General features: G+C 54.6%; 1 protein-coding gene across 2 annotated transcripts in view; it reads right to left on the reverse strand.

Moving 5' to 3' along the window:
* Positions 1-11508: 11508 nt before the first annotated feature.
* The window catches only part of FYCO1 (FYVE and coiled-coil domain autophagy adaptor 1), a 74748-nt gene continuing 69954 nt past the window's right edge, over positions 11509-16302 (reverse strand). For both annotated transcript variants that reach the window (XM_060630811.3, XM_060630812.3), the window contains exon 18: positions 11509-15245. In XM_060630811.3, the coding sequence (XP_060486794.2) occupies positions 15170-15245 (76 nt within the window). In that variant the 3' untranslated portion in view covers positions 11509-15169. The remainder of the gene's footprint in view (positions 15246-16302) is intronic.

A 16302-nucleotide genomic window follows, 5' to 3' on the forward strand; every position in this document is an offset into this window, starting at 1 on the left:
ACTGTATGGACAGAGCCATCGCTCGGCTACCATTTCCAGGAGACCCAGGCGGCTTTGAAGGAACCCAGGAGAATAAGCAACAAGTATGGGCCAAACCTAAATAACATTGCGCAGTTAGGTGGAAAGAACACGACCTAGTTTGGCTTTGCCATTCAGTGCACTTCTGATACTGTGCTTCTGATATGTGTCATGGGGGCCCTGGTGGAGCTGAGGAAGTGGGGAGAGATGGAGGGAGAAAGGGGTGAGCCATGATGTGCTTGCTGGGTCTACGCTGGCTCAGATTTACCTAAGAGACACTGTAATGGAGATTTAGTGAGAGTTGAGACATAATGCACATTTGGCCAATGCCCATGAGTTGGAAAAAAATGCCGGGGACTATACTTTTCCCCTCTCTGATTTTTAAGGAGGGGGATGTGGGACACCATGAGAATGTCAAACCCTGGGTCGCACTCGGACACACGGCGGTCATGCTTAGTTCCAAGGGTTTCCTTTAGGACATGACTGTCACTATTGCATCATCCCAGACCTAACAGCTCCAAAGGAGGATTAAAGACAGGCTGCGATTGAATCATATGGCAAAGACTGAAAGTATGTTTTGTGGCAAACTGTTTTCATTTTTAAATGATTGCATAAATAGGACCATTTTACATTCAAACTAATCTAGGTGTTGGTAGCAGATTTAAGCCACTCAACATTTCGAGAGAATACGCGCTGTGAGTACCTTTTGAAATAAAGATAAAAGAGGGTTATCATATATGATTACATTTGACTATAACTTTATAAAGGACAACAACCAAGAAACTGAACGAAATGTGATGTGTTTTCATTGCCAAAAGAGAGATTGTCTTTTTTACCAAAATTTTTTTTTAGAAAACTAATTGTAAGTCCATACATCACAACATGTACATCCAAGTGGGGTTGTTGTTTTGATGTAGTCGACTTGGATGACTGGAGATTTGGTGTCTTGGGCTGCCTTTCAGGCCTGCAGAATGCTAAGTCACTCAGCAAACATTTGTGTCTATACTAGGAGCCAGACCCTCTCTACTCACCCAACAGGGTTACAATATGCTTTCCCTCAAGATGCTTACACTCTAGCAATGTGGAAAAGCCAAGCGCCATGTGGCCTCCAACACGGAAGATAGTATGGAAGGCTCTATCAGGTGATATCCCTTGGCTGACAAACATGAGGTGTCCTTGTATGGCTTAAAGACTGGTGTGTAGATAGTTCCCAGGACAAGTTGCATATGGCGACCTCGTCAGGTTGCCAAAGAGCAACAAGGATCTTCATGTGTGTTCCTGATCTGGTGTATGTGCCCAACGCCCTCACCCCGCACATAATGCCTTGTATGTAGAAGATACACTATGTTAAAGTAATAAATTCGTTAAAATGTAAAACTGGTCGTTTCTCAAATGTGTATTTCGTGTGTCCGAACTCAGCCATCAGGAAACTTTTTAAGAGTAAAGATTGGCAACCTTGAGCAATGGGATGTTATGTCCTTAGGGCAGTGATGCAGTCCTGTTGTCTACGGGCAGCCTGAGAGGAGCCAGTGGTCAAGGGTGGGCGGGCTGAGCAGGACTGGACACAGTGCTTTCCCACGGCCTGGTGAGTGGCCTGGGTTGCTGCCTGTTGGCTTTTGCAAGACAGGTGTGCGGTTATAATATCTTCCATTTGCCCGTGGCAGTTGTTACAAATAGTCCTGCTCAAGGAAGCAACCAGCTCCAGTGGGCTCCTTCCCTGGATCTGGTCCCCCTCCTCTGGACGCCATCACCACTGCAGTGTGGTGGTGATGGGTAGTGGCTCCACGATGGGCTTAAATACCCAGTAAAGGCTGTCACGAAGCATGAAACCTTTGGACATCATTGACTTTTGGCTCCAAGAAATGAAAAGCTGTCACACGTGTCCACATGGCCCTTTTGTGTTTATAATCTTTGAATGCTGTGCTTGGTTCTCTAATTCTGATTTGGCCTCATAAGTTGGAGCTTCCCATGGGGTCCAGGGCAAAGGAAGGGCAAAAGTATCCCCCACCTCCCCTGGCTCGGTGCCTGAGGATTTCTGTCCCGCACTGGACTTGACCTCTCTCCATTGGAGCGTCTCCTCCTTCTCCTACACTCTGGTCAAGGGGCTCCAGCACACTCACCTTATTTATTTATTTATTTATTTATTTATTTATTTATTTATTCAGAGAGGTCACGAGCAACAGAGGGGCAGAGGGAGAGGGAGAGAATCCCAAGCAGACTCCAAGCCCAGCATGGAGTCTGATGCAGGGCTTGATCCCATGAGCCATGAGAGATCATGACCTGAGCTGAAATCAAGAGTCAGGTGCTCAAGTGGCTGAGCCACCCGGGTGCCCCAACCTTATGCACGTTAGATGCTCAAGAGAAATCTCTCTTTATTCAAGTTGTTTGCGGTGCATGATCAGTAAGCACCGTGGCTGTAGAGTGCGGTTGCCATCACAACCAAGAGGCAACGGTGCTTGTGCCATACCATCCTTTCTCCCCCATCCCGTCGGCCCCTCCCATTGCAGTTGAGTGAGGTCTGAGCCTGCACCCTCCCGGAACCGGGACTGTTTTTCTAATCAGGTCTATTTTATGGGTACAGGTGCCCCAAGAGCCAATGTCCCATTCCATGTCTTTCTTTGCTTTTATATCATTAAAACCTACAAAAGATATGCAGATGTATCTCTCCAACATTAGACTCTCGATGAGCTCTCTTCCGCCCTTAACGTGCTTACTTGTTACACTCGATTGTGGTACCAGGGGCCAAGTAAGAAGTCCCTCTGGTTGGGTGGAGGTTCCCCATCAACTGAATTTCCCCTCAAGGGCTTGCAGCGAATGTGGTCCGCACATAATCGCCAGCTGGCAGCTCCTCCAGGGTCCGCCTGTGCTCACCTGTGCTGCAGAGAGCAGCTCTGGCCAGAGCCGTGTCACCCCAGGCCACTGCAGCCAATGCCTGAGAGGCGGGGGATAGAGGGCGTCAGGCTGCCAGGCGCTCTGATAGGCGCAGCTGCTCCAGAGCTCCCTGCCTGCCTGGCCCGCTGGCGGAGGATCGTCAGCCTCACATCACCGTTGAGCCTCCTTCTGCTCAATCCCGTCTCTTCCCACCTCCTTCCGTGGGTGTTGATCCCTGATCAACATCTTGCACCTTGAACTCCAGCTCAGTGTCTGCTTCTAGAGAAGTCAGCCCGTAACAATCTTTCACCGGGGGCTACCCATCCTGAGAGCCCATCTAAGACCTGATGGGTGCAGAGCACGGGGTGTCTGAGAGCAATGGGCGGTGAGCACCCGTCACAGAGCCCATCTCAGAAGGCTGGGGGCTCAGGCTGTGCCTGATCTTAATTGAGTCGTCAGAGATCTTGTGCACCGACGGCAGGTCAGGGTCTCGGTGTGCAGGCCAGACACGGTCTCCCAGGACCTTTCAGCCACTGTCCCCTGCTCGCTCTCTCCAGGCCTGGTAGGTACTGTGATTAACCTCATTTTACAGACGAACGGACTGAGTCTCAGATGTGTTAGTAACTCGTCCAAGGTCACGCAGTTCACGACAGGGTATGCCAGGCTCTCAAGCCTTGGCTTCTGCCCCGTGTTGCCATCCTGCCTTGCCTGCCATGGTCAGACAAACCAGCCATTGCTTTGGAGCGTTGACCAACACTTGGCCAAATACCAGACCGAGTTCCAGGGAGCACAAGGACAGATGGACAGATACCATCGCACGCAATCTCTAACTGATGCCGTGTGACCGCCGAGGCCCAGCTGACACCTCCCTCAAAACATGGGCCGGGGGGCGAACCAGCAACAGACGATGTCATCAGCCTCACAGAATCGAAAAAGGTTCCCACCTGCTCCCTCTCTTCAGGCTCCACCCCAAACACATACAGCTGTGGACCCTCAAACTCTGCCGGAGGGGTGTGTGTGTGTGTGTGCGTGCGAGTGTGTGTGTGCACATAGGTGCAAGAGCACTGTACCCAAGCCCGGGCAGACACCTGGAACACAGAGCACCTGGTGGTGGCTTGTCCTCCCTCCCCTGACCCCAGCTTTCCTGACTACTTCCTCCCAAATCGACCCGTCCATCTGCCCCCTGAATACCACTGAGCGGCCTCCTTCAAGACCACATGGAACAGGGGAATCACCCAGCTGAGCCCTGCTCACACTCCTGATCCACAGAATCCTGGGATGTAATAAAATCGTTACCATTTTCTTAGGCCATTGAGTTTTGGGGTAATTGATTTTGTAATCTTTAAAATCTTTTTAAGTTTATTTATTTATTTTGAGAGAGACAGAGACAACATGAGTGAGGGAAGGGGGCAGAGAGGGAGAGAGAGAATCCCAAGCAGGCTCCTCGTGTGGGGCTCGAACTCACCAACCGTGAGATCATGACCTGAGCCGAAGCCAAGAGTTGGGCGCTTAACCGACCGGGCCACCCTGGTGCCCCATGATTTCCTAATATTTCTTTGGCACAAAATTCTCTTTGGCTCACTCACAAGTCTGTGAAGAGAAGTGATTTTACAAATGGAGCTGAATGTGCTCCATTCAGCTGTGGTCTTGTTACAGCTGCCACAAAACTTAGTGATCTAAAGCAGTAATCACTTAATTGCGTTCCCCAAAACGACTGGGCATCTGGGGCGTGGCATCTGTCATGTGGTTGCAGTCAGACATTGGCTGGGGTTGCGGTCACCTGAAAGCTTGCCCAAGAGCTCTCCATCTTTCCATCTGTATGTGGGCTGCAAGTGGGGTGCCCACAGATGGCCTCTTCAGCATGGGGGTCATGGTACTTGGTTTCCACGGCCCTTGGTTTCCCCTGGGCAAGGATCCAAGAGCACCAGGGGGAAGTTGTCTGTCTTTTTCTGACCTGGCTCTGGCTGTTCCCCACTGGTCAGAACGGTGCCAGGCTGGCCCAGAGTCCTGGGGAGCAGCCACAGGCCCCCACCTCTTATGGGAAGAGTGCCATATAACTTTGGGGTCATGTGTTAAACCCACCACAAACTACTCTGTAAGTTGTCTTTCAACGACCCCAGTCACTCAATCCCCCAACTGCCTAGCTGACCAGTACCCAGGGACAAAAGAGCCTAGGAGAGGAGGAGGTAAATGTAGGCAACTTTCTCAAGAACAGCTGTCACATTTTTGAGTGATTCTTATGGGAACCGCTACGCAAGGACCTTTGTTTTGTAAGTGATCTCTACACCCATTGTGGGGCTCGAACCCACAACCCCAAGATCAAGAGGTGCACACTCCACTGACTGAGCCAGCCAGGTGCCCCAGCAAGGCCCTTTTCCGATCTTATGCGGTCTCCACAACATCCTTCTGAAGCAGCTGCTGTCAGGTCTCCCATTCAACAGGTGGAGAAACTGAGGCACAGAGTGACTCAGTCACTTGCCTCAAGCCATAGCTAGTAGGTAGTGGCACCAGGAATCCAGGCATGTTTTTCTGATACTAGAATCTGACCTCTGAGATGCTCTGTTGCACTTTCTCCTCCATTGGAGTTCAAGTACATTTAGATTTTTGTTAACATTTATTTATTCTTGAAAGAGAGAGAGAGAGAGGGAGGGAGAGGGAGAGCGATCAGCAGAGGAGCAGAGAGAGAGGGAGACACAGAATCCGAAGCAGGCTCCAGGCTCTGAGCTGTCAGCACAGAGCCCGGTGCGGGTCAAACTCATGAACTGTGAGATCATGATCTGAGCCGAAGTCAGATGCTTAACCGACAGAGCCATCCAGGTGCCCCGGAGTTCAAGCACATTTAGTTCCGGTGGTCCATTCACACCGTGGAATCCAGGCATGGCTCTGTTCCCGCACAGGCCCTGAGTCAGGAGGGTGGGGTGGCCCTCCCCGGGCAGGGGAGCAGGAATCCTGCCCAGGCTTCGGCTTCCTCCCAGGCTCTCCCTTCCTGGCTTCATGTGGTCACGCTCGCTGTTGAGTAGGTGACCCTTTGGGTGAATGTAGAGACGTTAACTTCATTATGACTCGAGCTTGTAGGTTGTTTACTGGGAAATTGAGTGCAGTCATGAGCTGATGTGAATTTGTTCTTTTTGGGAATTAGTTTTCAGGGGCGCCTGGGTGGCCCCGTCGGTTAAGTGTCCGACTCTTGACGTCGGCCCAGGTCATGACCTCAGGTTTGCGGGCACGAGCCCCGAGTTGGGCTCTGCGTGGACAGCGTGGAGCCTGCTTGGGATTCCCTCTCTCTTTTTCTCTCTGCCCCTCCCCTGCTCTCTCTCTCTCAAAATAAATAAACTTAAAAAAAAAAAAAAGAAATTTGTTTAAAAAATTTTGAAGTTAGACTGGTGTGTAACAAAAATAAGTCTGTGGTATAGAAGGGTATAACGAGAAAAGCAAAATTGTGCCTCCCCCAGCACCACCTCCAAAGCCTGGACAGACCCTCCCCACCCCCCCACCGCCCCCCCTCCCGCCCAGCCCCATTTCCAGGGGAAGCCGCTGTGGAGCGTCTAGCGCCCTCATCCAGAAACACGTGTCTTCTGCGGTGTGGGTGTGCGCTCCTTCCAGCCACCCCCTCTGACGTGGTCTTCCTTGCTTTGCTGTCACAGACGATGAGTCCTTGGAGAGTCTCGTGTGTGCCCTCATGTGCCTGGACGGGCGTGTCTGGAGAAGATGGCAAGCGTTTTCCCGAAGGAGGAGAGACTAGGGCGAAAGGGAAAGTGCGAGAACGGGAGATGGTGACCTGGGTGGTCTCCACCCCTGTTGGCCCCGTGCCCTTTACAGAGCCACCTGGCAGTGCTCCCGTCCAGAACGGTCTCTCTTCCCACACCTCAAACCCGGGCTGACCTTGACATTGGCTCTGGGCCAACAGAATACGGCCAGAGTGATGTCGTGCCAAGTTCTGGGAGAGGCTGTGCTTGCCTTCGCTGTCCTGGAAACCTCCCCAGCACTCCGCTGAACGAGCCTGGCTGTCCTGCTGGGGGTGGGAGACGCCGAGGAGCAGGGCTGTCACCTGGCCAAGGCCATCGTAGACAGGCCAGCCCCGCCTTTGACCAAGCAGCTGACCGCAGGCGTGGGGGTGAGCCCAGCCGCCACCAGCTGACAGCCAGCCTACCGGCAGACGCAAGAGCGCTCAGGTGACATGTGGCCGGCCAGGGCGGGCGCCTCAGTGACCAGCATGCGTCAGTTCACGAGAACGCCCACGTCCACCTGCGGGTCTGGGGGCTAAATACATGCTGAGGGTTTAAGCCGCTGGTTTTGAGGTTGCTTGTTTTGCAATGTTATCGTGACCATAAATAACCGATACGGCCCTTCCCGTGGAGGACGATACACGGTTTGAAGGTCAAGGGCTGCCATAGCAAATCCTGGTTAATGAAGGAGTTTGTTTTTTGTTTTGTTTTGTTTTGTTTTAAATCACTGGAATGTCTACATTCCAGTAAAATGAAAACAGTTTAGAGAAAACCATCCCACAGCCACCTCGGCATGGTGCAGTAGTAGAAACAAGCCCATAAATGGTTCAGACTTAACAGCTCCCCTGGGTCTTGGGCCGACTTATGGCAAGAGCCTGTTAGATTGGTTATATTTGCTCCTACTGTATTCATGAACCTGCGAAGCAGGGAGCTGATCTGATCTTTTGCATAAAGACCTGGCAGAAGCCAAAGTTCCTTAACCTTTTTTTTTTTTTTTTTTGGTCTCATGCTCTCCTCTGGCAATCCTATAAAGCCTTCTGCCCTCTTCTTAGAATGTTTTAAAATGAATAAAATAAAATACATAGGATTCCAAAAAAAAAAAACAAAAAACCCTCTGTTGAAATACAATCCTCTAAAAATCAGAAAAAATTTACGAACCAGTAACATCTGTGCCTTTTTTTTTTTTTTCATTATTAATGCATTAAGTAAAATCGACCAGCGGGTGTGATGACAACCTTTGTTGTAGAGCGGAGATGAGATTTTGAGAGTGTTAAATATGAAAACATCTGTCATTTCCACTGGCGACGAAATCACAGCCCTTGCTGACATGTGCTAGTGTGACACGTTGTTTACATTCACGGTGGGGGTAAGATCTACATTTTAGTGCAGAGTCAGGGGAAAGAGGCCATTTTCCCCCTATCCAAGTTCCCGGACCTTCTGAGTTCTGCGTATGGACCGGGTGAGGAGCCCATGTTTGACCCGACCTCCCCCGTCACGTATCCGTCGGCACTGAACTCCCGTTTCTTCCTGGAACTCTGAAATTTTGGACATGGATGGAGCCACTTTGGATTTGGGGCAGGGGATGTTTCCCCATTGAGGAACGATCTGTCAGTGAGCAACATGTCCTTGAAGGCAAACACGAGCCATGGAAGAAATGGCGGCTGTGAAAACTTCTGCCCGTAGAACAGTTTCCTCCCCGGTGGTTTGTTTGGAAGTAGCTTCCTCTCCAAGAAGGAAGTCGCTGCCCCTGTGTCCCCGCGCTTGGGCCAACGGGCTGAGGTTGGAGAAGTCCCCGTTCCAAGGTTCAAGGGTCACTGGCGGAGTGAAATTCGAGGACAGATCCATGAGTTCGTTTCACCCCTTTCCTGAAGCTCTGACCGCAGTGGTGACACTGCAGTGACCCTCAAGGACCTCGGGGTGGCCCAGCGGGTCACCTGCGCTGATCCACTAGTAGGCTTCTGGGTGGCTCAGCCTGATGAACCAGAGTTGGCATGGCCGTGAGCGTGTGGTCCTCGTTCTGAGAACACCCAACGGTTCCATGGGGGTCCTTGCTGGTGGAGAAGGGTGGTCCCTGCCAAGACCTCTGGTCCCACACACGGACCCCGTCCCTTGTGCAAAGGCCTGGCGGCGGGGGGAGGACTCTGGCTGCCGTCCCTCCTCGGGGCCTTTCTGTGAGAGCATAGGAAGCCCTGAAGCCAAGCCCAGAGACACAGGAACAAACCCGACTACCTTTCCCGTGTCTCCAGCCACTGCCTTCCGTGTCTTTTTGGCAAACCGTCCAGGTCTTCCTTCTATTTAAATGTTGCCTCTGCTGGATGTGGTGGTTGGCCTTGGCCACACGTACGCTGCCATTTTCTCTGATGAGAAAGGTGGGTTCTGCTAACCCAGACTCCAGCCCGGCCCTCCCCGAGGCCTCTGGGAGGCCCCTCCCATGTACCTCTCTTTCCTCACCACCTCCCCCCCGTCTCCCCTCCCCTCACCCCTTCCTTCCTCTTGGGAAGAAGACAGTACCTGTTCCACCGACCTGGCCGACAGGTATCCAGGCCCTTGCTGGAAACTTCCTTCTCTCCTCGTGGCTCAGCCGGAGGCTTCCTCTGAGGCAGAAAGCGAGGGAGGCCCTCCTGACTTGAAATTGCCTTCCCTTTGGTGATTCTAGGGAGCCACAGGCCCGCAAGCCCCACCTGGTCTGGGTCCGAGGCCTTCCTTTTGGTAAGGACACTCACGTGCACCGGGTTTGCTGATGCCTGACTTTGTTCTTTTTTTTTTTTTCTTTTTTAGCAAAGAAGACAGTTCATTCCAGGCTTCAGATGGGGCTGCTGCGTCTGAGACAACCGCAGTCCATACATGCCCGAAGGTGTGAGGAAACCACACCAGGGCCCCGTCCTCCCGCAGAGCGCCGGGGGGGGGGGGGGGGGGGCGGGGGGGGGCTGGGGAGGGACGGAGGTACAGGTATCAAACCCCAGAGGCCGGCGATCACACTTGTGCTCGGGTTCACCCTCCTCCAGAAACCACCGTGTGGGGAACACAGGAGGCTGACCTTTCTGTCAACCCTAACCCACTTTGAACGGCTTTCATGATAGCTGTGCTCTCCGCCTGGCTTCTGATGGCTTTGGCTCAACTGCTCTCTCTCAAACAAACAAAAAAAAAGTCCATTTTCTCATCTGGGGTGACAGGTTTCACCGATCTGTGTGGGTGGCAAACTCCCCTCGCCAGATTTTTCCCACGCATCTTCAAACCGAAAGGGCAGACCTGCCGAGAGTTTCCTTTTGAGTCCCCTGGGGAACCTGGGCGCCACAGGGCAACATGGTCAGAAGGGACAAGGCAGCAGCAGGTGCCACGGAGCCTGTGGGACCTGAGCTAGGCCGAGATCCCTGGAATGGAATGTGGGCCTTGGAGAATCTGGGGCAGACTCTGGTCATCTTGGGCTGCTCCGTGGTTTAGGCGCAATGGGGATTTTGTTTTTTTTGTTTTTTTTTTTTTTAACATTTTTTTTTATTTTTGAGACAGAGAGAGACAGAGCATGAATGGGGGAGGGGCAAAGAGAGAGGGAGACACAGAATGGGAAGCAGGCTCCAGGCTCTGAGCCATCAGCCCAGAGCCTGACGCGGGGCTCGAACTCACGGACCGCGAGATCGTGACCTGAGCTGAAGTCGGACGCTCAACCGACTGAGCCACCCAGGCGCCCCGGCACAATGGGGATTTTGATATGGAGGCTCCCGGATCCCAGCCTCAGGGGCAGGGACACAGCTACGTGTGTCTCAGCTGGTTCTCTTTCAGCCCCCAGGCCCATGTGGTCACCAAGTCTCTGGAGGGATTGGTACCCAAGAACTCCCGCTGCATTGTTTTGGGCATTTGGATAAACCAATCTTCCATTCCTTCAACCTGCTCACGGGACAGTAAGAGGCTTGACTTGAGGGCATCGCTAACACAAGAGGGGGTGGGGGGGGCAGGATCGAGAGACCAGCTCACCTCCATTCTCCCCACACCCCCTCCTGGAGGCTTGCCCTTCGGTGCCATGGGGGCTACAGGGGCTCCTGTCCCTGGCCAAGTTGGCCAATGGGATTGGCGATGGCCTCAGAGCTGACCAAGCATGGGGACCGGCTGGTGGCCTCATTGACTCGGTAACTGCTGAGCGCTTCTGTGTCTGGCATGATGCTTGACGCTGTGGGGCTGAAAGGAAGGAGATGAAGGAAACACGGTGCCTGCCCTCAAGGGAGAACATGGTTACGGTTACAGAAAATAGAACTTATTCCTGTGTAACTGATCAGAGAAGAGGCCACATGAGAATCTGGGCGCCGGGGGAGGGTTGGAGGAGGAAGGGAGAGGGAGGGAAGGGGGGCTGTGATCCTCAGATGCGGGGTGTGGGGTGCGTGTGCTCCATCTGACCAGTCCAGGGGTGACGGGGTCCCGCCCCTTCTGGGTCTGTGTCAGGTCTCTGCTGATTCAGCAGGAGTAGGCGTTAAGTTACGGTGGGAACGTGACTCCTTCCTCCGCCAGCTGCCGTGGCCCTGTGGTTTTGCCCAGCTTTGTACCACAGGCCAACTGAGCATGGTTTTAGGGCATCCGTGACCTTCCCCCCCTCCCCCACACCGTCCTGGTAGGTCACCATTGTGTTCTCTGCTCATCTGGCGGAGAGCAGCCGGGTTGGAAGGATGCCTTGACTCCAGCAGGCCTGAACGCCGACCTCAACCTCACGGTTGGCGGGGGTGGGAGTACCCAGATGCCAGGCCACACGGCAAACCTCTCGGAGCATCTGGTGGCTTGAGCCCTTCTAAAAAGCCGGGGTACAAGCCGATGCTCTATGTCCCAGCAGGGTGACTCCACACCCCCGGTCCGGTTTGGGTAACTTCATCACTCGCCTCGGGTCCTGGTGCAAAGAAAGACGACGCTACTCCCTGTGTCATAGTGTTTGCTTTATTTCAATCCTGAGGTTAAAAAGAAAACAGTTCCAAACAGTGCCGCAGATGCTATAAAGAAGTATGTTTGGGGTACAAAAGTTTCTCACCTCCCCCCCTCCCCCGCCGTGCAGGTGGGGTGTTGGCAATTTGATGTGCTCCTGGGTAGTTCTTTGGCAGGTAAGAACGCAATGGGTCCCCAGACCCACTATCCCGTAAGGCCTCGAGAATGGAGGGTTAGTCAATTAAAGTGCAATTCTGATTTGGAAGCTGCCCAGCCAAGGCCTGGGCGTCGCTGTGCAGCCCCCAGAGGCAGGGGCATCTCTGGATAACACTCATCCTAAGGTTCTAAGGAAGCCTGTGTCTAAGGAAGCGATGTCTCCCGAAATTTAAAGATAGACTTCACTATTTTTTCAAGAGCCATTACAAGGGAAGAGGCATGATTCCCGTTTCCTCGGAAGAATCACAACGCAATGAAAAGACTTACCCAAGGCGCCACTAAAAAGTGCCTTTCGGGGTTGTGTTTTTGCAAACCTGGCTGGCTGGCTCGTTTCTGCTGCAAGAATCCTGGTTCTTGGAATCACGGATGGCTTCTCTCTGCCTTAATTCTCAACACCTCCGAGCCAAGGGTGGGATTCTCACGTGTGGGTACCAAGGTGGGCCTTAAAAAATGAAACTCCTAAAGACATTTTAAAACTCAGCAGACACCTAACCAGTTTCGCGTAAAACGCAGGCGCTGAGATCTCACTCCCAAATGGGGATTTCCTTTCCGCTGAGTCTAGGATGACTTCCCCACCCTAGGCGAGGGGGTAACTGGAAGCGTTCAGGAAAACCATTCCCTTTCTTCTTCAGGTGCAGCGTGTGGCTTTTTCCCTTTCTACTTTTCAAGCCTGGTGGGGTGTTTCAGTTCCAGATTCCTTCTGGGGCATTTCTTTGCCTGCTCGTGATCCAGGTGACCGGGAGGCCAGCGGGATCCAGCCACGAGGGCTCTGCAGAGGCCACGCTTTATCCCGACACCCTTCCTTGCTATGGGCGGGCGTGCCTTAGAGGCTGTGTCCTTGGGGAAGGTTGGCGGGGAAGCAGCTTCTGAGCCAGAGGTGGACCAGGCAGCCGGCAGGAGTACTACAGGGTGAGCGACTGTTATTCAGAGAGCCGGCCATCCAGGGGCTTCTGGGTTCTTGTTGCGTTTCGTTTTGTTTTGCATAGTGATCTGGGGTCCCAAGGAGGTCTCCTCCTGATGATTTCTAGTGTCATTCAGTCTCCTGGCTGGGGCTACCACCTTCAATGGTTGTTCTGCATTGTCATCTGCGGTTTTGGAAAACTCCCCCCACCCCCAAACCTCAGAAAAGTCGAGAACCTGTTTAAAATGAGAATAAAGCTATTCGTACAAGCCACACTGAAACAGGCCAACGTGTTCTCTCTAGTTGCGTAACGCACAGCAAACTCGAGCTCACGCTGCAAAGTAACGAGGGAGAAGAGTCTGTCCAGCACAAACAATAAATAGGATATGGAGCCGGGACGTGACCGCCGGGGGATCGGGCGACCCTCTGAACAACTGCGGTCAGGGTCAGCGTTCCGGAGCGGGGGCACTGCACGCCACCAGGGGCCCCTGTGCTCCTGGAGCAGCGGCTCTGGGCTGGCTTCGCAAGAGCCGGGCGCGCTACGCGTGTTGTTGGGCCCCTGCCGGGCTGACTGACAGAGGTTCACGAGGGGGCTTGGATGGAATGTTCCAGGCCTTTCTCAGGAAACACAGGAGCCATTAGCTGCACAGGATGGTGGGGGCACCATCAGCTGGCCAGTCAGCATGGCATCCTGGGAAAGCACTCAGAACAAGACTCCAGACCGCTCTGGCTTCTCTTTTGTGGGTTTTGTTATTACGGGCAGCCACTAATTCTGATTACCCTTTCCAGGGGAGAGGGTGGGCTCAAAGGCGGCATGGTTTACTCTGGAACCATCCTCAGGCCGTGTGGCACACCGGGGAGGGCAGGCGTGGGGCTCGGGAGAGTCTCTGGGAGCCCGGCCGCATCTTGCCTTGGTGGTGAGCACGGTCAAGGCCTGGGCCACTGGGAGATGCTAGAGACCCCGGTGGCTTTCTGCCGTGGGCGGCCGCTCCAAGGAAAGAGCACGAGAGGCTCGGCTTTTCTCTGGGTTGATGTCTCCGGAAGGTTCTGTTCACCAACCTCCTTGCCCTGCCCAACCTGACTGCAAGCAGCCACGTCCCCAGTTAAGCGACAGCTCCAAGTCTATCATGGAGGTTACTTCCCCCACCCCTGCCCCACGAGTCCTCTCTGCTGGCTGGTAGCTTAGGGGTCTGTGCTGGACGTGGCCTGGGGTCCCTGACCTGTCCGAAGGGGGCCGCTCCAGATGCCCCGCTCACCTGTAGAAGTGTCTGAGCTCCGACTTCGGGCTCTGGCCTCTGTGAACCAGGCACAAAGAGGCCATCGAAGGTGAGCTCTGTACGGCGGGAGAAGAGGAGGGCCGCGGACAGCGGGAAGGCTATGTCCTTCCAGGAAAAGGACACAGGATTCCTCGGCCCCAAGGGGAGATGGCTCCTGGGGGTCAAGTGTAGGCTGAGCCACGGGAAGTGGGCAAACGGGGTGCTGGGGAGCAGGCGGGTGGCAAGTGGGGGCCGAGGAGTGAAGTCAAAGCAGATTCGTGAGTGATGCCTGTTACGCTTGGGTTACCAAAGACTTTTGTTAAGAAGGCCCCGAGTTTTGAAAGTGGTTCTTACCCAGATTATGATCGTTACTAAACACGTCTGAAGGTGGGGCAGAAGCTCTTATTTATACAAAGAGCCCATCAGCTGAACAGTGTGTCCTAAGGGTCAAGGCGCGATGCTGCCTGTCGGTCAGGCTGTCAGGGTTAGCCGGCTTCGGGGCTTCAGCGGCCCGTGCAGAGACAGCGCCGCAGTGCGCGTCCTCAGGGGGGTGGCTGAGGGGCCTGCCTGAGTGAAGGGCTTTGCGCGAGGACAGGACTTTGCAGACAGAAGAGCCAGGAAGAAAGTGGAGCTCGAGGCCCCTCCAAAACTGTTGAGTTTGAAGCAGCCCCAAATTTACTGGGGCAGGAAGGGACAGAGGCATGACGGGAAGAGGCTGGAGGGAGTCGCCGGAGGGGCCCCCCAGGCGCCCTGACTCTCAGGATGGCCCCGTGGCCTCCTTTTCCTGGGAGGACCAAGGGCCTCACGGCCTGAGGACTCAACAGGGTCTGGCCAGGACATCCCGGCTCATGGTCGCCCAGGACGCCTGGCCCCTGCTGGGCAGAGTGGGGCCTTTCTCTCCCCGGGCACGAGTTGGGATCATGGCCTCTGGCCTGTGCAACTCTCCACGGGGGCGGCCTGGAGCCAGCTGTGGCTCCGGGAGAGGCCGATGGTCTCCTGAGGGTTTAAACCTTTGGCAGAGTGAGTGTCCCTTTGGGTGTGAGGATAGTCGGGTCCCTAATCACGGGAAACGGTGCTTGAGCCCTTAAAAGCCATGGAGGCTGAGAGTGACGGTGCGAAGTTCTGAGTACAAGGTGCTCCAGACAGAGCAGCTCTGAGGGATGGCCCGTCAGCTTTGGAGCTGCTGCCTTTTTTTTTTTTTTTTTTTTTTTTTTTTTTAGTGCTTTATGTGACAGGTGAGCAAGAGTAGTGTTTCCTGTGGATAAAGTGAAACCAGGTGCTTGAGCCTACGGGAAATCGCTTCCATCGTAGATCACAGGCCTGTCAACCGTCAAGTGATAAAACACTTTCTTGGAGACAAACCTGAGGAAACAGAAGTGGAAAAGGAGGGTGTCACGCAGACGCAGAAGCCCGAGGGCAGCGGCTGCCGCTGGGGCCTCCGCGGGGGGCTGCGGTGACCTGGCTGGGTGGGGAGGGGCCCCGCAGGGAGGCCTGGGCCCCTCACCCCGTTTGTCCGGCAGACTTCTCCCCGGGCAAAGGGTCCGGGGGGGTCCTGGGACGTCAGCACCGACTGCCCTGGGGCGTGGGTGCAGAAAAGCCGCAGGGTTGCTGCTCTGCAGCCGTTGGGGGTGGCGGGGGGCTGCACGGGGAGGGGGTGGGCGGAGAGAGCAGACACTGAGAAGAGGTCTCTGGGGGAGCATGGGTTTCAGCCCCCCCCCGGCCACCTGAGCGTGTTCTGCCGTCCACGGTTCAGAACTCTCTGCAAGGGCACCAGGCCAGGGTTTGTCACAGCAGCACGGCCGCCTCCAGCGGTAACTAGGAGCCTGCCTGGGGCACAGGACTGCGTTCCGCCCTCAGTGCGCCTCTCCTCCGCCACGCCCACAACCCGCAGGGAATCCTCACGAGGTGGCATCTGTGCTCACGGCCACCGCACAGGAGACGGGGCTCAGCTAAGGCCCACAGAGGGAAGGGCAGGGCCCGCGCGCCTGGCGGACCCGCACCCACTCGCCTGACCGCTGCCCCATCCCGCTGCCCTGCAGGGGGCTGGGGCTCAAGGTCACTTGGAGCTCCGGAGGCCGTTCTCTGGAAATGCTGGGCCTGTGCCCCTGAGTCCTGCTAATTCAAGGTGCGTGTGTGTTCATGGGGCAGGGGAGGGGCAGGAGAGGGGAAGGAGGGGGGCAAGGGGGGAAAGTTCATGCTCTTAGCCTCTCGTGTGTGGACGCCCTTGGCCACAAGCCCTGGAGTTCAGGGCCTGAAGGTGGTGAGGGGTGGTATGGCTCTCTTCTAGAATATGCTATCTAGTCATTCTGCTAAAAACCAAGTGGGCTGGGAAGGGTGCCCCGTGGGGGGATGTGGCCACCAGCTCAGGGCCCCACTCACAGAGGATGTGGCTGGTGCTGGTCAGGCAGGTCTCCTAAAA

This window comes from Panthera onca, chromosome A2 (genome assembly GCF_046562875.1).
Source record: "Panthera onca isolate mPanOnc1 chromosome A2, mPanOnc1 haplotype 2, whole genome shotgun sequence".
In the NCBI taxonomy this organism is placed as follows: domain Eukaryota; kingdom Metazoa; phylum Chordata; class Mammalia; order Carnivora; family Felidae; genus Panthera; species Panthera onca.